This window comes from Corapipo altera, unplaced genomic scaffold, assembly GCF_003945725.1.
Source record: "Corapipo altera isolate COAL_440 unplaced genomic scaffold, ASM394572v1 58, whole genome shotgun sequence".
NCBI classification, from domain to species: Eukaryota; Metazoa; Chordata; class Aves; order Passeriformes; family Pipridae; genus Corapipo; species Corapipo altera.
In genome coordinates, this window is record NW_020884898.1 from 3,798,851 (window position 1) to 3,820,047 (window position 21,197).

General features: G+C 42.1%; 1 protein-coding gene across 10 annotated transcripts in view; it reads left to right on the plus strand.

Moving 5' to 3' along the window:
• Positions 1-641: 641 nt before the first annotated feature.
• The window catches only part of C2CD3 (C2 calcium dependent domain containing 3), a 41,393-nt gene continuing 20,837 nt past the window's right edge, over positions 642-21,197 (plus strand). For 5 of the 10 annotated variants that reach the window (XM_027648823.1, XM_027648830.1, XM_027648826.1 and 2 more), the window contains exons 1-19: positions 642-663; positions 790-1,047; positions 1,976-2,133; positions 2,701-2,897; positions 3,595-3,803; positions 4,634-4,766; positions 5,867-5,995; positions 7,125-7,269; positions 7,672-7,826; positions 8,468-8,674; positions 9,145-9,257; positions 10,697-10,815; positions 11,820-11,942; positions 13,697-14,131; positions 15,145-15,296; positions 16,334-16,577; positions 17,303-17,495; positions 18,387-18,567; positions 19,623-19,795. In XM_027648823.1, coding sequence (XP_027504624.1) covers positions 648-663; positions 790-1,047; positions 1,976-2,133; positions 2,701-2,897; positions 3,595-3,803; positions 4,634-4,766; positions 5,867-5,995; positions 7,125-7,269; positions 7,672-7,826; positions 8,468-8,674; positions 9,145-9,257; positions 10,697-10,815; positions 11,820-11,942; positions 13,697-14,131; positions 15,145-15,296; positions 16,334-16,577; positions 17,303-17,495; positions 18,387-18,567; positions 19,623-19,795 — 3,340 coding nt within the window. In that variant the 5' untranslated portion in view covers positions 642-647. The remainder of the gene's footprint in view (positions 664-789; positions 1,048-1,975; positions 2,134-2,700; positions 2,898-3,594; positions 3,804-4,633; positions 4,767-5,866; positions 5,996-7,124; positions 7,270-7,671; positions 7,827-8,467; positions 8,675-9,144; positions 9,258-10,696; positions 10,816-11,819; positions 11,943-13,696; positions 14,132-15,144; positions 15,297-16,333; positions 16,578-17,302; positions 17,496-18,386; positions 18,568-19,622; positions 19,796-21,197) is intronic. The other 5 variants (XM_027648825.1, XM_027648828.1, XM_027648824.1 and 2 more) reach the window with 4 other exon arrangements.

Consider the following 21,197-nt stretch of genomic DNA (forward strand, 5'->3'; position numbering starts at 1 on the left):
GTGCAGCTGCTTCTCCAAGGCCGACATGACGGCGAGGGACACACCGGGAATACCGGGATACACCGGAACCCCCCGAGCCGCCCCCGCCCGCTCCGCCCCGCCGGAAGCGGCCTCCCTCGACGGCGCCGCCGCGCGGCACCACGGGAAACATCCGCGTGGCATCATGGGAGATGTAGTCCGCGGGTCTGCCGCGCTCTATGGAGCGCGGTGCATGACGGGAGTTGTAGTCTACCACCATGGCGGCAGTTGTGGGGAGGGATGCGGCATGGGGGTGGGGAACGAACGGGTGATCTGGGCCCCGGCGGAAGGGAGGTGTCGAGCGAGATAGAAGGACGGAAGGGTTCTGGGTTGTGACAGGGGAGGCACGGGAGTGCGGAGTTGCCGGACGGGAGGTGGCGGAGGCCCCGTGGCACCATGGGAAATGTAGTCCGCAGAGCCGCAGTGCTCTGCGGGGCGCGGGGCATGACGGGAGCTGTAGTTCCCCGATGTGCGGCAGCAGCGCTCGGCGGGCGGGGATGAGATGCGGTCCCGTGTTGTCCTGGGAAGTGTAGTCCGTGGCTCCGCTGGTCTCTATGGGGGCGCGGTGCATGACGGGAGCTGTAGTCCCCCGCCGGGGCGGCCGTTGCCGGGCGGGAGGCGCGGGCGGGATGCGGCGGAGGGAAGGTGTGGAAGGGGATGGGAGGGCGGAGGGAAGGTTTGGAGGGATCCTGGACGGATGAAAGGGCGGCGGGATGGGGCGGAAAGCGGCACGGGAACTAGGGTGGCCGCTGACGCCGCCTGTCCCCACAGGTCCCGGCGCCCCCCCCGCCGCCACCAGCCTCCCGCCGCTCGTCCAGGGCCCGCCGCGCTGCTTCCTCCGCTGCACCGTGTCCAGGGTGGTCTGGGCAGCCCCTAAACCGCCCGTCGTCGTCCGCCTGAGGTGGTGGGGAGAAACCTCCGGCGGCACCTTGTTCCAGCCCGCTTCCCGGCCCGGGCGTCCCGCCGGGAGAACCACCGCCCGCTTCCCGGTGCGCTGCGGGCCCCGGCAGTTCGCTGCGTACTTGGCAGGTAGGGAAATTTCGCGTGGGAGACCCGCTAAAGCCGAGGAGTTTATTAGGAGTAGGTTAGAACAAGAGGACATAGGCTTAGGCTGCGCCAGGGGAGGGTCAGGTTGGACATCAGAAGGAATTTCCTCATGGAAACGGTTGTTAAACATTGGAAGAGGCTGCCTAGGGAGGTGGTGGAGCCCCAGCCCAAGAGGTGTTCAAGGAACGACTGGACGTGGTACCCAGTGCTCTGCTCGGGTTCACAAGGTGGGGATCGGTCACAGGGTGGACTCGATGGTCTCCATAGGTCTTTTCCAACCCCAGCTGCTCTGTGATTCTGTGGGTTTTGGTATTCTACATACAGGCATTTCAGTGTCTAAAGGCTTGGAAAATAGAGAGGTACTCAGCTGAGCTTGTAAGGTTATTAAGGTGCTTAATTTAGTGAAATTATATGCAGGAAATTAATGCAAGCCTGATGTCCAGAGTCTGTCCATAAAACCTGTGCTGGCTGTTGCTACTCAGAATCCCAGATTGGGAGGGACCTTAAAGCTCATCCAGGTCCACCCCCTGCCATACACTAGACCGTGTAGCTCCAAGTTCCATCCAACCTGGCCTTGGACACTTCCAGGGATGAGACAGCTTCTCTGGGCAACCTGTGCCAGGGCCTCCCCACCCTCACAGGGAAGAATACCTTCCCAATATCCCATGTAACCCTGCCCTCTGGCAGTAGGAAGCCATTCCCCCTTGTTATGTCATTTCTTTTACTGGTAATCTTGTGTTTATTTATCACATAGCAGTAATTAATATCTGTAGTGACTCTTCTTTCACTGATGTCTCATTATTATCATTTCCATATAAAACATAAGAACCTCTGACATCTGTGTCATTTTAATCAAAAAATGTTAATTGTGACCATGAGGCTGACCTGAAACTGTTCCTAATTTTCACAGATATGGGTGTGCTTGTCCTAGAGGTCCTGACCAAGCTTGACCACCTCCCCATTGGCAAAGTGCAGATCACCAAACTGTCCCAGCTCTCTCCCAGCCACCCCATCAAAGGGTCTTTCCCCTTGGTATCACCAACATCTGCTAAACTTGGAGAGCTGCAGGTAGTCCTGATGTCTGTGCTCTTTATTATAAGTTATGTTATTATAAATGATGTGTACAATCAAGTGCCAGGATCAAGCTGTACATGGCACACTGCAGACCTAATCTCTGTCCAAGGCATTTCTGAGCTAAGGTAGCAAGTGAAAAATAAATATTGGTGGGTTTGACTCTGTTTTGTTTAGAGGGATGTGTGGTCGTTCAGCTTGATAAAGAAAATGTCGTCTGTACACTGAGAGTGAGTTTTTGCAGGTGGATTTAAAAATGGATCCTCAATTCTAACACTTCACTGGGCTGGAATTGTAGGAGATTTTGAAATCTGGAATGAGGGAAGTTCTGTCCTGCAGCCCTGGCTCGGGAGAATTGATGCTGAAAGATAATTGTCCGAGATTGGAAAACATGGAGTGGGAAACAAGTACTTGTAAATCATGTCAGAGTTATGCAAAATATAGATATTACTTCATGTGGAAGAGCAACAGTTTTTCATGGCACGACAAGTAAAGTTGAATACAGTATGTGCTGCACTTAGCTAAGAAAAGAACAAAGTAATATTTTCACCTTCTGTCTTTCAGGTCTCGCTGGTTCTAGAACCTCTGCCAGAAGTGTACGACACCAGCACCACCACAGAGGGAAGTTTGGACCCTGTTCCTGCTCAGGGAAGCAGCAAGTCCCAGCTTACTGCTCCATCCCAGCAGCCCAGGCACACACAGGTGGCTGTTGCTCTTGCTGACCCAGAGTCTGTTGGCAACAGCAAAGCCACAAGCCCCAGGTACTCTTTTTTTTTTTGCTGCCATGACAAAGTTCTGGTTTATTTTGCAGTTCACACACATTTTTTTTGTAATAACTATACACCTGTGAGTTATGGAATGCTTAATCTTTTTAAACGTGTATGTTACATGAAATCCAGAGTGTTGAAGGTTTCTGAGCTTACAGGGGCAGTTTGTCATCTGGCAGAAATTTGCATCCTGTGTTGACTTAGTTCAAGCCATGCTGGTTCATACAAGAGGTGCAACAAATCACAGAATGGTTTGGGTTGGAATGGACCTTAAAGATCATCCAGTTCCACTCCCCTGCCATGGGCAGGGGCACCTTCCACTAGACCAGGTTGCTCCAAGCCCTGTCCAACCTGGCCTGGAACATTTCCAGGGACGGGGCAGCCACAGCTTCTCTGGGCAACCAGTGCCAGGGCCTCCCTACCCTCACAGGGAAGAATTATCTCCTAATATCTAATCTAAACCTAGTCTCTGTCAGTTTGAATCCATTCCCCCTTGTCCTGTCACGACACGCTCTTGTAAAAAGATCTTCTAAAAAGATGTAAGTCTTTTACTTGCAGCTTGAATTGGGTCTAAGAGGCAGATGAGAACTCATGAACATAACATCACATTTCTTTTTGGAGCATCTGAAGAGTTTGGAATCTCTTTACCCATCCACTTGAGTCGTTACTGAAGTAACATTTCATTTTTCAGTAGAGGAAAGGACCATTTGCTCTTCCAAGAGAACTCTGAAAACATTAAGGACACTTCTCCTGCTTCTTATCACCCTGGGAGTTTACCAGATGAGCCATGGAAAATGAATCCTTCAAATCCTTCCCTGTTGTTTCCCCCCAACACCAATACTGGAATGAACACACGGATGCTCTCCATGAACAACCCAGCTACAAAAGACCTGCTGTCAGGTTTGTGTGCAACTGGCATTGTCTTTGAGGTTCACAACAAACAGCTGTTGATAATGTTTCCAGTGCTTCTCCAGAGATGAGATTTTCTGAAGGAAAAGGGATCCTTTTCACACCCTCTCACTATATTATGTCAAAGATAATTTTTATATTTTTTATTTTACTTAAAAACTGCTGATTTAGTCTTGTTGGAAGGTGACTGCAGTATCCAGCTCAGGGAAAACACAGTGGCCCAGCAGAATTCCTGGGCCTGGAGGAGTAAAAGAAAAGGAAGCTCAGCTTCACAGGCTCTTTTAGTCTTTGAGATGTCTTTTGAAGTGACTGTCAGAACTGCTGCTCCTGTTCAGGGGGGTCTTGGGAGGGTTCCTATTCTGTTGGCATTTTCAGGTGGAAAACTGTTTCCATCATTTTTAGACCACAGGCTGCCTGGACTGGATTGAAATGAGCCTCAGAGTAGGACACATTTCCATATATGCTGTGTTTTGAACTTCATATTCACAGAAAAGACCTAAAATCAGACATTGTAAGGTGACAAACTGCTCTTCCCTAAATTAGTTTTGCTTCTATATCCTAGTAATGCCTTTCCAGTGCCCAACTTGGTGTGTGTGGGTGAGTTGTTTTTACGGCTCTGAGTGGGAAACTGATGCAGGATCACTCTCACTGAACTGTTTTTTGGTGTATAAGACATGTTTAGTCCCCAGTGTGTTAAGATCTTTTTATAACAGCAGAAAACAGAAGTTTCTTGATTGTCATTGACACATTTATTGTGTTTACATGTTGCTTTTCAATCGCATTTGAATGCTGAAATATAAATCTTTCTGCTTGTTTCCCAGCTCTCCTGGATCAGGGCAGGAAACTCCGGGATGCCATGGTTGTCTCTGCAATGAAATCCAGCCCTGACATGGAGATTGAACTGAATAAAGTGGCTCCATTTATGGAGAGAGAGGATTTTAAAGCATCAACAAAGTGAGCTTGGAATGGGGGAAGTGAGATTTAAGTTCCAAACTATACATTTTGAGGCCTTACCAGGAAAACTTGAAATACCCATATTCATGGGATATGTTTTAGGATTCTCATTCAAATGGAAAATTAAATTCTACCTGTGAATAAAGCCTAAATTTTGTGAATTTATTTTAATCTTGAAGTAGTAAGCCTTGATTTAAGTAATTGATTTTAATTTTGTTTTGTGGTATATTTGTATTTAGTTGATAAGGAAATATTGATAAGGAAATATTAAATATTGATAAGGAAATATTAAATATTGATAAGGAAATATTAATGATGAGGAAATTGATAAGGAAATACTAAGTGTTGGTAAAGAATAAGAGTAGTGTAAGGAATTGCAAGTGAAATGGTTACTTCATCACAAAGAACAGGTTTTCAAATAGGTAAATTGGATACTTTTTATTATATATTTTAGTCTATATATTATAAAATAATACATAATAATAATACTACAAAATAATAAACTATACAATTATGTAAAATAATATATATAAATAGTATATATTATTTTTATGTATTTTGTTATATATTCTAATTTGTATCTCCTGATGTCAACATTCCCATGAAAATTTGCATCTATATAACTGTGTTCTCAAAATTATTGGTCATTATCTTCTTCAACAAGATTTTTCTTAGCAGATTGGGGAAAAAAAAGTGTTGGTGCCTTTTCAACTTCTAACTCCACCTTTGTTTAGCATTAGACTTAATAAATATTCTCAGTTCAATGATATTTAAAAGTATTAAAACAAATGCATATTTTTTTAAATAGGAGAAACTTCATTTCCTTGTTTTATTTCTGGAAAAATACAAATATTTCCTGTTGTTTTGTGATAACCAGAGAGTAATGTCATTATCTTTGGCAGTCAGTGATGGTGTTGCAAACACAATTTAAATTATTTCTGCTCAAACTAATACTATTTGTTTAAAGTAGATGATTTTGGACTCTGCAGGAAAAATTGATAGACCAATAAATGGATTAGTGGGTTGATCTTGAATTCTTTTTACTGTTTAATATCTTTATTTTTCCTTTTGCCCTCTGTGCTTCCATCACTGTTATCCAGGAGCCCCAAAGGCTTGAAGTCCAGTTTGGTGCCCCCTCCTGAAGATTTCCATCACTTTGAATCTGAAGTTTCAGAGCAGCAATTTGATCTAAACTCTGAAGAAAGAGCAATCCAGTTACTGCTGGGCAGGTGAGTGTGATGCACTGGGGGTTATTACTGCAAAGTTGTCCTCTTTTGACCATTTTATACTAAAAAATATGTCTTGACTCCTCAAGTTCTCCACATTTTTGGGAATGTAACCAATGTGCAAGTGATGGAGGTGTTTTATGCCTCAGCTTTAATGCAGGACAGCCTGGAAAGCTTCAAGTCATGTTGATTTAGAAGAAAAATTAATCAAAATCTTTGATAAAACTAAATTTTTTAATAGTTGTTACTGTTGTATCCTAAAATGTCACTAAGTATATAAAACAAATACACCATTTCTTTGAAGAAGAAACAGTAAATTAAAACTACAGAGAACCAATAATTATTTTTCAATTTCCTCCAAATATTAAAGTAACATTTTTCTCTCATTTTGTGTAGCAGTAGAATAAATGATTCTTCCATTGTGCCCAAATCAGGGGCATGAAGCATCCTCAACAACACAGTTTCTGGGTCAGATATTTGGAATTTCAGTTCATGTATCTTGTGCCCTGCACTTATTTTTTCCCTGTGGTTTATCACTGGATAACACTGGAGCGTTTGCAGATCATAAAATGATTTTGAACTTACAGCCCAGAGAAAACCCTTTAAACCAAACAAACCCCAATTTGTTCCAACCACATTCTAAAAATACTTGGATTTACTTACTCAGATATAGTTTGTTTGGTTTTTTTAATTTAAATAAACTGTCCTCAAGTATTACTGATACCTTAAACCAAAAGTTATAAAGCAGTTAAGGATAAAATTTAGATTAATAAATTAGATATTAATAGATATATTTTATTATGAAAGTCACCAAGGGCTAGAATCAGTTACCCACAGAGGTTGTGGAACCTGCAGCTTGGGAGATACTCAAAATCCAACAGGATGATTTTTATTTGCATCATTTCCCTTTGAGCAGGGGTTGGGCTACGTGATCTCCAGGGATCTCTTCCAACCTGCAATTCACACACAGTTTTTTCCTGTTGGATCCAGAGATGTTACTATGGGATAACCCTTCAGGTTGGGTTACAGACTGGCTCTGTCTGGTATAAAAGAGGCAGTATTGTCCAGATTCCTTAGAAAACATCTCCAGAACTGGAAAACTAAGCTCTGTTTCTCTCTCTTTTACCCACAGTGCTGATTTCTCTCCGGGGCATTTGTGGGATCGCACAGGATCCCTTTGGGATTCCCTCTCTCTTGGGAGTGAGGTGTATGACAGTGAACTGGGGGATCCCCATTATGACCAGAGTCTGCTGGAGAGACTTTTTTACACAACTCCTGTAAGTGGAGATCCAAAGGAAAATGTGCATTCCCTGATGGGAAGAAAACCAGAAGTTTGCATAATCAAAAATTCAACAGATTTCAGGATTTTAAGTCTGGATAAACATTAGGTATCATACAAAGGCTTGTGAGTACATGAGTACTTTGCTTAAAATTAACATTTTTAAAAGAATACTATCAAGACTACAGAGTCAAGCACCGAGTTTGGAAATTGCTCAGGAAGAATTGTCCAGGAAGACTTTTTTTTTTAAACTGCTGAAAAATTTTGATACCATTTCAATTGTTTCAAGTTAAGCAATCCTCAAGTTGGTTTTCTTTTTAACATACGTATCATGACTATTATATATCTCTCCAGATGATGCTAATTAACTTCTTATTTATGTGCCTTATTTCTGTTTCAGAAATCTGATTCCAGTTTAAGTGATTCCCTCAGTGATGATGATGTTAAATCCTCAAACAAAGCATTGAAGACAGAAACTGTCAGGAAAGCTAATCCAGCAAATCCACAGAAAGATTTTAATGCCTTTGATCAGGATGTGACAGAAATTAAACCCAGGTAAATAGTTACATTAGTGCCTTCTGTTCTGACCTCATCTGACTGTATTCCCTTTTTTGCATGACAGAACCAATAAAAGTGTCCCTAAAAATCAAGCTTCATTTGTATAATACAATTAGTATTAAGGTGTTATGGCTCATTTTTTTTAATAATTCAGCTCCAAACAATTATTTTTGAATTTTTTTCTTGCAAATACTGCTATTTTTACAGTCAGGTCAACTTCATATCTCCAAAGATACCAACACAAAACCATTTACATGTCTTACAAATTACACAACTGAGATTCTAAATTATGACTAAAATCCTGGTGGTGTTCCTCTGCAGCAGAGACTTTTTCTTGTGTATAACTGTGTCATCTCCCCAGTTTTGTACATGACATTGAATAAAGCTTTTCTTTTTGAAGAGTTAACATAAATTTTTTCTGAATCAACAGTGTGGAACATGCACTTTCTGGGTTGATTTTTTTCAGTTATGTACCCCAGGTATTGTAACATTTCTGTTACAGAGAGTCCCAAATTTGTTGTAAAAATGCATTTGAAACATACATTTTTAAAATAACATCCCACCAAGCTACAGTTTTCCCTTCATGTGGTCATGTTAAAGATGTTTCTGTATCCTGAGTCTCATTTTCTTCTCTCCAGCTGCTCTCCCACTGCTCCTCCAGAAGATCACAGGGAAGCAGCTCACGTCACATCCTTGGATTCAGACAGGTTGGCATTTCTGCAGCAAATACACCTGGCCAGAGTCATCATTGACAGACTGAAAATCCCTCTTAAGAGCATCCAGATTTACCAGAGGAAGAAAGATTTAATGGGAAAACCTCCACGACCTGCATCTGTTAATAAGTGGTAAGAGGGATTGTGTCTTCCGAGCTTTCCTGTGCCTTTAAGGTAGTTTTCCTTGAGATTTGTTGAGTTGTCCAGCTTCCCTGAGTTCTCCAGGCTTCTGAGGTCTTCCTATTTCTCTGCTTCTCTCAGGAAACTGTATCCTGTAAACTTGCTAAAGATGTGACTAATTTATTCTGATGTGGCCTCACTTCAGGCTGTGCTTTCCCAGAGGTTTTGGGGAAGTCCAAATGTACATTGAAAACGAGAGGTTGTATTGGTGGAGAAGCTGTAATGTGGAAAAAATTCAGAAAATATGTGGTTTAGTTATCCTAAAAAAGAAGTAGCAGTGTGAACATGGAACTTGCCTGCTGTGTTCACTTTTATTGCACACATTTTTTTAATAGATCTTTGATGGATTTTATTTTTTAAATAATTTTTTTAAATTTGATTTTTTATGGATTGTGGTCATCCATTCATTTTTTTATTCACAGCACTTTCTTTGTGGAGTACCACTTTCCCATGGGAGTCTCCAAGGATGATAAGGGACAGGTCTCCATAAAAACAGAAGTAATTCGAGTAGCTTCAAGTAAAATCATAGATGATGGTAAGAGCATTATTTTTCCCCCTTATATTTAGTTTTGTTGACTCTTTCATCTCTTAGAAATTATTTAGTTGTGTTTTCTATTTCTTTTGCTGCCTGAAAGTCATGATTAATATGATTAGTGTAGAGTATGATTAGTGTAGAGTTGCTGTGCTGCAGGTGGTGGAATGGTCCTCTCAGGGAGAGGGAACCCAAGTGATTTTTGAATTATTTATTTTCTTCAAAAAGTATTGTTATTGGGATTTTCAAATTTTTTCTTAGAGAAAGAACAGCAAGTCAATAATCCCATTCTTTCATTTCAACATAAAGCAAATGTCCTTTCTGCCGTAGTAAGAGGAAGATAAATTACTTTTAGAAATATCAGAGATGCTTATACCTCAAATAAATAGTTTTCCAGATGATGTCATGTAAATCCCCAAGAGCTCAGATAATCTGTTGGATCCAAGGGATCCTGAGTCCTGTGCTCAAATCAGACATCTCACTTTTCTGAGAGTCACCAGTGTTTGTATCTCCAAAAACAATCCCTGTCTCTTTCCCCTGAGCAGAGAATGCTTTAGAAGCAATGCTGTCTTCCCACAAACTGGAATTCCAGAGTGGCTTTCAAATGCCTCTCCAATGTGGCCATTCATTGACTTTGCATCTTTCTGGGTGGCACTTGAGAGACTCTGAGTTCTCTTGTATATTCTCCATTTGTGGCCAGACAAAACATCTGTTTCTTCTGAACCTCAAGCTCATCCATCCTCCTGCCCTTTGCCTTGTGTAGAGTCCAGCTCTTTGGAGCCTAGAAAAACAGATTGTGCTGAAAATAATTTGGAGAAGACATCAAGAAAATCCACTGCATTATCCTTCCTGAGAGCTGTTTATCTCACTTATTAAAGATGCCCAATAGAAAAATTCCAGAGCCATCCCAGACAAAGCTGTATTGAGAAAGTTTCCTGATGTCTAACCTGCGTTTTTGTCATGACAAGAGTACTTCTTTATCCACTGTGAACAAGTGAAAAATAGTACTTGAACACTGTTACTGTGCTTCTTGTACTCTTTTTGCAAACTTTCATTCCATGTTCTCTTGCAGATGTTCCTTTTCTCCTGAAGCTGTGATTTCTCTTGCAGCTCAGCTTTGACTCTCTCAATGAATACTTTGAACTATATAACTCAAAATGATACAGAGTTCTCCCACTGAAAAAAGGGCAAGACTTATTGTATACAGATGACAGAGACTTGGTGTCAACTGCAGCCTTTAAATGCTGTTATAATCTTAATTATAATCTTAATTTTGTCCTCCTGTTCTTTTCGGGCCTTGGAAAATGAAGAACAGTTTACTTTGACCTTGGTGTTAATAAATTATGCAAAATTAAATGGTTGTGTGTGTAACAGAGTGGTCTCCAGGGGGAAGTTTATTTATATTCAGGTTATTTGGAATATTTGTTGCTCCTGTCTTCCAGGAGTGAAATTCCAACAGCGGTCTGTGTTCCCTGTCCGTTTTGGTGGAACAATGATAGAGCACTGGTGGGACTCTGACCTTGCTTTTAAAATCTACATGAGGAAAAGCACCCAGAAAAAGGTATTGATTAGTTGTTGTTTCTACTTTGTGTCTTGAAAAGCAAAGAATTCCTGGAATTTTGATTTCCCATACACACTTAATGCAGACAAGCAGATATTAAGAAGAGAAGTGCCATTATATGCAGATAATATAAGTTGAACTGATTGCTGTTCTATTGTCACGGAATTCCAGAATATCCTGAGTGGGAAGGGACCACTAGGATCTAAGTCCAGCTCCTGGACTCCAAAATCTCACCCTGTGCCTGAAAGTGTTGTCCAAACACTCCTTGAGCTCTGTCAGGCTTGGAAGTGACCACTTCCCTGGGGAAGCTCGTTCCAGGCTTGTCACTCTTTGTCACTCCATTCAAGGATTTTCTGAGTTCGAAACCGACAGGCAAAAAAGAATTGTCCTTCCCTCATCTTTAAAACTGATCTCTTCTTTTTAAAAACATTGGATCAGTTATAAACATTGTTCTTCAGTGAGAACACAGCTTATTTAGCAACACAAAATGAGTTCCTGTGGATGCAGTTTGTATCTTTACCCTGCCCAGGTTAAGAGGAATAACATCAGCTGTGAAAACCTGATGTAACTTGTGCATTTGGGGGGAAAAAGTGCATTTCTGTTCACTAAGATTATTTTTATAATCATCTACCTGTGATGAAGAGGGGAGAGGGGTTAACTCAGCTTATGTTGCATTTTAATCAGCACTAAGGATACGTGCTTTTCTTTTGACAGGTGAATAAATTGCATCTTTAAGTATGGAAATTTTGCTCAGTTACTAGGATTTGGGATGGTAATTTTTTGCCTTAATCTGGAATTCTTTACAGTAGATTCTGGGAGAAATTGTCTTACTGTTGTTCTAGTAGTTGGAACTAGGGGAAATTTTCCAAATCCCTGTTGGCACTATTAATGTTATAGGAGTGAGGAGTCTGTGTGGCTGCCCATGGCTTCCAGAAAGCTTTTGCTTCACAAAAGTCCTTTAAACCTGACAAATCTTGCAAAATGGATTCTTTGCCTGTCCTCAGCCCGTGGCCATTGGCTCAGCAGTGCTTCAGCTCCGCAGGGTCATCCAGGCCGAGCTGCTCAGTGTCAGCTGGGAAATACCTGTGGAAAAAGAGGGAGATCACCCACAAGTTGGACCACTTACGGTATGTGTTTTACCATCTCGAGTTTGTTAAACAACCTCTTACTACTAATTTTGTCTACACACTCCTTTTTTTCCCGCCTCTGTGTTTTCTATCTTTGTTTTAATTTGCTTGTTCTTGGATATGGAGGTTTGTTAGACCAATACAAGATAATATGAACTTTTTTTATTCCTTGAGGGTTTGGAGAAATATTTTGAACCTCCTGCATGTTTAAGGATGTTGTCAATAAGGTGAGGTTTGGATACAGAAACCACTCCACAGGCAGATTTTGAGGGGCACATCTACAGGGCTGAGAGCTTTGCCTTCTGCTTCACATGTGGCAGGAGCTGATGTGGAGCCTGGTGTTCCCTGTCCTTGGTACCACCTTGTCACTTCAGGAGTTATTTTCTCCAGCCAAAGTTTCTGCTCAGCTCCTTATTGAGAAGGATTAAAACTCCTGCACAGCAGATTTGCCAGTTCTGAAGACAAAGAGCTCTCTAGATTAGCAGCTGAAGGCTTAAGAAAGTATGGTTAGGTGTGGGAAGTGTTGAAGGCAGAGAGGAGAAATGGTGTGTTTATTCAGGGAGAGAATAGAGTGCAACAGGATGTGAGAGATGAAAAGTGGAAGAAGATGTAGGGAATTAATGAACCAAAGTTCAATGCAAGAACTTAGTGAAGGGGAAGTTAATACTTCAAGAAAACTGATTTTGGTTGCCCTGTGTCCTGGGTTTCAGGTGCACAGTGAAATACCTGATTATTTTGTTTTCCTTATTTGGTCATTTTGTGGCTCAAATCCTTTTCTTTATTCTGTTACTTTATCTTCTGGACTTCAGTTTATTCCTCTCCTTGCTGCCTTGTCACCTGAATGCATCCAGCAAATTGATGGTGCTCTGTAGCAATTAACACTTGCAAATAGCCAAAATCAGCAGGCAACATAAAAGTGAAAGAGCAGTGAGAGAAAACATTTAGAAACACTTGTTTTTCCTAATTTTTCTCAAGCAGCATGTGCTGTAGCAAAGTGGAGCAAGTGACAGTTGTGATACTTTGTCACAGTACTTTTCACCTTGGCTGGGTAGGGGTTCATTTTCAGCCAGCTTTGGGCTTGGGATTGGTTTAATTTTTTTACTTTATTCAGAGAAGGGTCACCAAGATGATTAGAGGGATGGAGCACCTCCTGTGAGGAAAGACTGAGGGAATTGAGATTGTTCATACTGGAAAGGAGAAGGCTTTGGGGTGACCTAATTGTGGCCCTCCAGTACCTTAAGGAAATGCAGAGGGAGACTATTTACAAGGGCCTGGAGTGACAGGGCAAGGGGGAATGGTTTCAAATTGAAATAGAGTAGGTTTAGATTGGATATTAAGGAAGGAATTCTTTCCTGTGAGGGTGGGGAGGCCCTGGCACTGATTGCCCAGGGAAGCTGTGGCTGCCCCATCCCTGGAAGTGTTCAAGGCCGCATTGAACAGAGCTTGGAGGTACCTGGTCTAGCAGAAGGTGTCCCTGCCCATGGCAGGGGGTGGAACTGGATGAGCTTTAAGGTCCCTTCCAACCCAAACCACTCTCTGAATCATCTGTAATTGTGTGGTTTTGAACTCTGGTTTGGGCTTTATTTAATAAAACCACACGTTTATTTTGCAGTGACAGCTGTAGCTTGTAACCAGCACATGCCTTAGGGTGAGACAACACAGCTCTTGAGCAAAGCATGAGATATATTTTCTATTGCAGTCCCTTGCTTTGGGATGGGGCACACCTGACCAGCCCATTTGGCCTTACCTTGCAGGGATTCTTAGAACTTGCAGCCGACAACAAGGACTTCACCTGCACAGCTGCCAGGTCAGCTCCTGCTGGGCATCGAGTCCTAGCTCATGCTGTGAGAAGTCCCCAGCTGGAATTCCAGGAGTCCAACAGGGCGAGTGCAAATGCAGAAGGCCCTCACTGCTTGAGAACAAGCTCTGAAGATTCCCAGAAGGGAGGAGCGGGCAGCAGGAAAGTCGTGGCCCAGGATGTGCTGACCCAGATAACCCCATCTGAGGGAGATGGGTTATTGCTGCACGTGCTGCTGATGGTGCCTGATGGGAAGGATTTTGTTGCTGGAGACAAGGGGCTCCCCAGTTCTTGCAATGTGTATTTAAACTGCAAACTGCTCAGCACTGAGGGGGCAACGAGATCCGCTGTCGTGTGGGGCTCAACACAACCTGCCTTTAATTTTTGTCAGGCAAGTCACACATTTTCCACTCAACACTAATGATTCCACACTGACAAACACATTTCATAGATAAATTACTTTTATGTATGTAGGAATATCTCTGCTGGACTCTGTTTAATATATCAGAAAGTATTTTCAGTATTGTTTTGACTGGGTTGCAGTTTGAAATGCAATTCCTTGAATCATCTAAATAATAAATGAGACCTTTGAAGTATGAAGGAGAAACAGTCAGAAAAGTTTAGGTTAAAAATGAAAAAAATTGACTTTTTTTTTATTTCAGAAAGAAAACATGTTGATGGTGACATCCTAATATGGAGATGTAGAATTTTTGTGTGTGTTGCATTGTGTTCTTTTTCTTCTCAGTGAATGTATCAGTGGCTTACTGGCCTAACATGAGCCAGAGCTGTCCCCCAGCAACCAGTAGAATTTCAGGCATTCAGTAATGTTATGACTTTGTAATTGTTATTGATATTTTCCTTTGGAAAAGTCAAGATGCTCAAACGCATTTGTTTTAATGATAGTGATTTTTGAGACTCTTCAGCTGAAAGAAATGTAAAAACAGAGCAAAACATGTCTGAAACAGTTGTGTGAAATGATTTATGTGTTGTTTAGTAAACAGGCATTTGAAGGTAAAGCGAAGTTTTTTAACATTACACATGATCTTGTGATAAAATTTATCTAAATTGGATATTCCATTCCTGTAAGTGTCCAAGGCCAGGTCAGACAGGGCTTGGAGCAACATGGTCTAGTGGAAGGTGTCCCTGCCATGGGGGTGGAACTAGATGACCTTTTAGGTCCCTTCCAACCCAAACCATTCCATTATTTATTTTCCTGGCTAGCTCTTTTCCAAGGCTACCAGTTTTCTGAATTTCATTAGGCAAATGCACATTTAATTTTTAATTTCCACCTTTGAAAAGCACAATTCTGTAGACTGGAATAATGTAGTGTTACCAGAATGCTCCTGACTTAGCCAGTATTTTCCAGTTTATTCTGAATGCTAATTCTGTGTTAAACCCTTCCAGGTGATGCCTTTTCCACTGAGTTCCAAACGTTTGGAGAGGCTGAAAGACAATGTCATGATTATTGAAGCCTGGAACAAGCTGGGAAGCACTGGCTGTGACAGACTGCTGGGATTAGTGAAACTTCCTCTGCATCAGTTTTACATCTCGTTCAAGTAAACATCTTTTTTTTTTTTTCCATATTTTATTGGGTTGGGAAATATCCTCACTGATACTGAGGGAAGGAAGTCATGGATGTTGTCTGAGGGTTGTGTGGGAGGGTTCTTAATGATACTTTTTATAGCAAAAGGCATTTGTGCCCTGGTAAACTTCCTATAGTGAGCACTGTATGAGTAAGTTACACTGTCCTTGTCCAGAAGTACGAGTTCTTTGTTCTTTTTGGGTTTAATCTTTTGGCTTCTTGTTCAGTCAATAAATATACCTGCTTAACACAGTTTAAATTAATGGAAATACAGGACAGAAGAGATTCTTCCTGATACAAAGGATTATTTCCTTTTATTTTGATCAAATTTAGTGGTGGGTGTAAATCAGATGATGCTGGAACTGCCTGGAAACCACTTTGTTAGTTGTTACTGTGTCATTTGTGTAATTTTTTCAGTAATCCACTGTATTTTACTTGTATATATCGTACAATCCCAGAGTGGTTTGGGTTGGAAGGGACCTTAAGGCTCATCCAGTTCCATCCCTTGCCATGGGCAGGGACACCTTCCACTAGACCAGGTTGCTCCAAGCTCCATCCAACCTGACCTTGAATATCTTCAGTGTGTTATTAGAGATTTTTACACTTTTTCTAGGAGATTTTTTTTCTGGGAGAACAGTTCCTGTTCCTTCTTTTCGTATGGCCCAAGTCCATCCATAAAGGCACATGACTGCCTCATAAAAGTATAATATGGCTACTCCCATTAACAAATGGAAGGCTTCTTCCATCTGATCATGGATCTCTAGGCTGGCTCATAGGTGAGGCTGTGTTAGTTTTTGGAAAGTTGTGCTTTTTCATTGCTGAAAATAACATTTTTTCAGTCAGCAGCTCACAGATCTGTGCTGTGTGAAACAAATTTGGGAGGAATGGAGATAGATTGGATTTTAACGGCGTTGAAAATCCCATCTAAGATGAGCTTCATGTGATCCTGTTCCAACTCAAATGGCTCTTTTTTTTTTTTGTGTGTTCTGTTTTTGTTTTAACCCTTTTTAGAGACCCAAAGATTTCCCACCTGCTCCTCCAGGCTCAGTACCCAGTGGTTGCTGTGGACAGTTACATGCCTGTGGTTGATGTTTTTACTGGCAGCACAAGTGGAAGCCTCAGAGTCATCTTGGCAATGGGATCAGCTGATCAAATAGTGGCACTGCAAAGGCTAAAGAATGGAGAAGGAGTGGTACCTTTTGTCCCACAGCGTCCTTCCCACTCTCTGGACCCTCCTCCTACAAAACCCACAACGGTATTTATTGTTCAGTAAATCCCTTTTTATTAATTGTTCAGTAAATCCCCATTCTTGCTGTTAGGGACGTGTGAAAAGGGTTTTACCAGTAGGTTCATTAACAGATGAGTGACCCCCAATCTCTATTTGAAGCTGATTTGTCATAAATGATCACATTCCACACAGAATTATATTGTTTATACTCTTTTCTTACCAACTGGCTCTCACCAGTCTTGACATTATTGCCCTTTTTGTTTCCTTGCATATCCACTGCTTCTGTCTATACAAGTGCGGTAAAAAAAAAAAAACAACAACAAATTTTAGAAAATCTTAATTCTCACAGCCTCATTGTGGAGGTTTTGCCACTACCTTTGAGTTGGATGTGTAAAAACTTTTACGTGCTAAGTTTTGGGTTTTGCAGGAAAAAAAATTGCTTTCAGGCTTTCAATGTTTCTGTGACCCTGAGGAGGAAAATGGCAGATAATGGCTCTGTCCCCCATCTCAGGCTTCTTAGATTCTCATCATGCATAATTATTTAGGTTGGAAAAGCCCTCTAAAATCATCAAGTCCAACCATCCCCCAGCATTGCCAAGGCCACCACTAACCCATATCCCCAAGTGCCACATCTACACATCTTTTAAATCCCTGCAGGTATGACTCAACCACTTCCCTGGGCAGCCTGTTGAAATGTTCCCAGTTTTCCTAGAGGATCATCCTTTCCATGTGGATTCTGTTTGTTTTGTTAGCAGATAGACCCAGAAGGGGAAGACCTGATGGAACATGTGTTCGAGATCCATGTGGAGAGTGTGAAAGGACTCACTCCCTTGCAGTCCACGGTCTGGGGAGAGGCCGACTGCTACATCCAGTACCATTTCCCGGTTCAGGAGGCTGGTTGTGCTGCACTGCAAGGCTCTGGATTGCATGAGGATGGTAAATTTGGTCTGTAGTTCCTCCTTATTGCGTTGCTTTAATTAAATATTGTTTAGTAGTGTTCTCTCTGCTTAAGGAAGAGGGGGTGTGTTTTTCTGAGCGTTCATGCAGCCAGTGCTTGTTTTCCTTGTAATCTGTACTTGGGCTGTCTCACCACATTAAAAGCTCGGGGCAGTGGTGGAGTCAACATCCCTGGAAATGTTCAAAAACATGTGAGTGTGGCACTTAAGACATGATTTAGTGATGGCCTTGGCAGTGCTGAGTTAGTGGCTGGACTTGATGACCTTAGTGGGTTTTTTCAACCTTAGTGATTCTGTGATTTTCATGGATATACCAAGAGAAGACTTGCTTGGTTTAGATCATTAGGATTGTCATGGAATGGTTTGGGTTGGAAGGCAATGTAAAGATCAACCAATTCCACCCCCTTGCCATAGGGAGGGACACCTTCCACTAGAACAGGTGGCTCCAATCTGGCATTGATCACTTCCAGGGATGGGGCAGCCACAGCTTCTCTGGGTAACCTGTGCCAGGGCCTCCCCACCTTCACAGGAAAGAATTTCTTACCAAAACCCATCTAAACCCACCATTTTTCAGATTATAAAAGAGTGCTTAAATAATTGCAGTTGTAGAAAAGAACGTAGGGTTGATTTGAGGGCTTTGGATCACTAACATGTAATCCCAGTGAAAAATGACAGTCAGTAGCAAATAGTAGCAGTCCATAGCAAATCCTGTGGAATTTGTCAGCTTTCAGCCACATTTAGCAGTAGTTTCCAGCCTGTGGCTCACAGGATTGTGGTGCTACATGGATTGCTTGGGTCCTGCCTCCTGAAGGATTGCAAGTAGGAAAAGTTTGAAACCCTCAAATGCTACCATTTTTGACCAACACTGCTTATTTTTTAGGCATCAAATTGAAGCCATTTCGAACAGCAACCACTTTGTGTGTCCCTGATCCCATCTTTAATGATGAGCATCATCATTCCCTGGTGGTTCCTGCTGATGTCCCAGTCCAGAGGCTCCTGGTCAGTGTATTTATGGCCCCAGGAGTGGCTGGAGGAGGAATCCAATTTGAAGTCTGGTGCAGGTACAGAATGACATCCTATTCTTTGTAGATGGCACAGCAATACAGGTAGAGATGTATTCAAAAGCTGTGGAATGGACATTGCACAGTATTATTTAATAATAACTGAAAAAAATTAAAAGGTCATCAACATTTGATGATAAATATCTGCATTTCCAACCTGTAAGCCTTTTTTTCCTCCCCAAAAGTGCTAATTACTCTGTTCTTTTTACAATTTCTTTAAAAAATGTATGTTCTTAGTTTGCTTTCTTCCACTTTTTTGTCACCACAACAATCTAAAATTAGTGTTTAAAGGCTTGACACATCTACGTTTTACTTAATAGCACCTGACAGTATAATTTCACTGTATTTGGTTTGATTATTTTCCTACTACAAAAGATATACTATAAAAGAAATTATATAAAATGTTTTGTAAGTTCAAATTGTTTCTTTGGCAACCAAAGCTAAGTATCAGTAGCGGGAAGCAGAAGCCATGAAGACAAATAGCTTTAGAAAAACACAATAATCTGTTCATTCTGTAGTAAACAAGTCAAGCATTTTAAAGTTTGCAAAGTCACATGAGAATTACTGCAAGTTGTCCATTAGATAAAGTGCCAGAACTCACTTTAGGATTAATCTGAAGCCGTGTAACACAGTAAGAAAAGGTCTGGAGTAACTTTTTACACTCACAAAGTGATACCACAAATCTGTTCTTCAAGAGGCATTTTCATTTATTGATGGAAATTGAGAGCGGAGACTATTTGCTGCCAGATCCTTCTCTAGTTTTTCTTTGGGATGCCAATTTTTTAGTGTTGACCTGTTAGACCCAGTGAAAAAATATATTTGTAACATTATCTACTCCCTTTCATTATTATTCATTACTTACTTTCGTATGAAATTATTTGATTACTTTCATAGCATTAACTTAAGCACTTACTGATTCTTATTCCTGTGAAAAATCATTTCCTTGAGATTTTAGCTATCGAGAGACTAATTAGGGTTTGAAGACACACAAATTAAAGTTGATTTCTGTGCAGTTGTGAGAGAAATGTTGATGCTGCTTCTTTGTGCCTTCTCAGGTATTATTACCCAAATGTCAGAGACCAGCTGGTGGCAAAAGGGACCCTGCCTTTGTCACGGCTTTGTGCCATGGTAACTATGCAGCATCGGGAAGAAATAGGGATACAGACTTTTAATCTTCCATTGGTCCCCCGGACTGATACCTCAGAGGAATTTCATCCACGGTCTTCAGGTAAGGAAGCCTTTGGGTTTTCACTTCATGTGGTAAAACCAGGCTTAGTAGAGAAGCCTAGGGCAGTGTGTGTTAGTAAAGTCCTTCACTGTGCTGCCTCAGGAGAAGCAGGAAATGAAGATCCATGCGGGTGCAAACACACGAGGGATATGGATGTATTAGGAACCACAGAAGTGCATGAGCAGGGTCACGTAAGAATTAGAGCTTCTCCCACAAAAAGGATGTCGAGATCAACAGCCCAGCTGAAGTGCTTCTACACCTGTGAAGGAAGCAAACAGGAGGAGCTTGATTTCACTGTGCAGCAGGAATATTGGGCAGGCCCAAGCTGACTGGAAGTTGGCAAAAGTAACACCCATCTACAAGAAGGGCTGGAAGGAGGTTCCAGGGAATTATAGGCCTGTGAGCCTGACCTCAGTGCCGGAGAAGGTCATGGGACAGATCATCTTGCACTTGGCTCACGACAACTCCATGCAGTGCTAAGAGTGGCTGGAAAGCTGGAAAAAGACATGGGAGTGCTGGTGACAGCAGCTGAACATGAGCCCAGGTGTGTCCAGGTGGGCAAGAGGCCAAGGGCACGTGGTGCCCCTGTGCTGGGCAATGCTGAGCCATCTCCAGTCCTGGAGGCATTTCTGGGCCCCCCATGGCAAGAAGGACATTGAGGGGCTGGAGCGTGTCCAGAGGAGGGAACAGAGCTGGGGAATGGTCTGGAGCACCAGGAGTGGCTGAGGGAGGCTCAGCCTGAAGAAAAGGAGGCTCAGAAGGGACCCTTTTGCTCTCTCCAACTCCCTGATGGGAGGGTGGAGCCAGATGTGGGTCAGGCTCTGCTCCCAGGAAACAAGGGGCAGGATGAGAGGAAACAGCCTTAAGTTGTGCCAGAGGAGGTTTAGGTTGGATATTAGGGAAAATTTCTTCCCCAAAAGAATTGTCCTGCTGAGAGCAGTGGTGGAGTCCCCATCCCTGGAGGGATTTAAGAGCCATATGGATGTGGCACTTGGTGACATAGGTTAGTGGTGGCCTTGGCAGTGCTGGGGGAACAGTTGGACTCCCTGATCTTATGGGTCTTTTCCAACCTAACCAATTCTCTGATTCTGTGTGTAAAAATAAAGTCTATTTGCTTCCAAGGCAAGTAAAAGTATGTATTTTTGTTGGCAAGTGAAGCCAACCAGGAGTGTTTTTCCTTACAGCTTTTCACTGTTGCCATAATGAGTGAAAAATCAGGGATTAAGCATGGGCAACGCTCAAATGCCCCAAAAATTGTATCAAAATGCTTTCCTGACAAATAAACTACAGCCTGTAGTGAAACTTCCTATGTAAGGCAGAGAAAAGGGGATCTGAAGAAGGGCTGTTTATGGTGTGAGCAGAGACATCTCTAAGTTTTCTCCTGGCTTTTTCAAATAACACA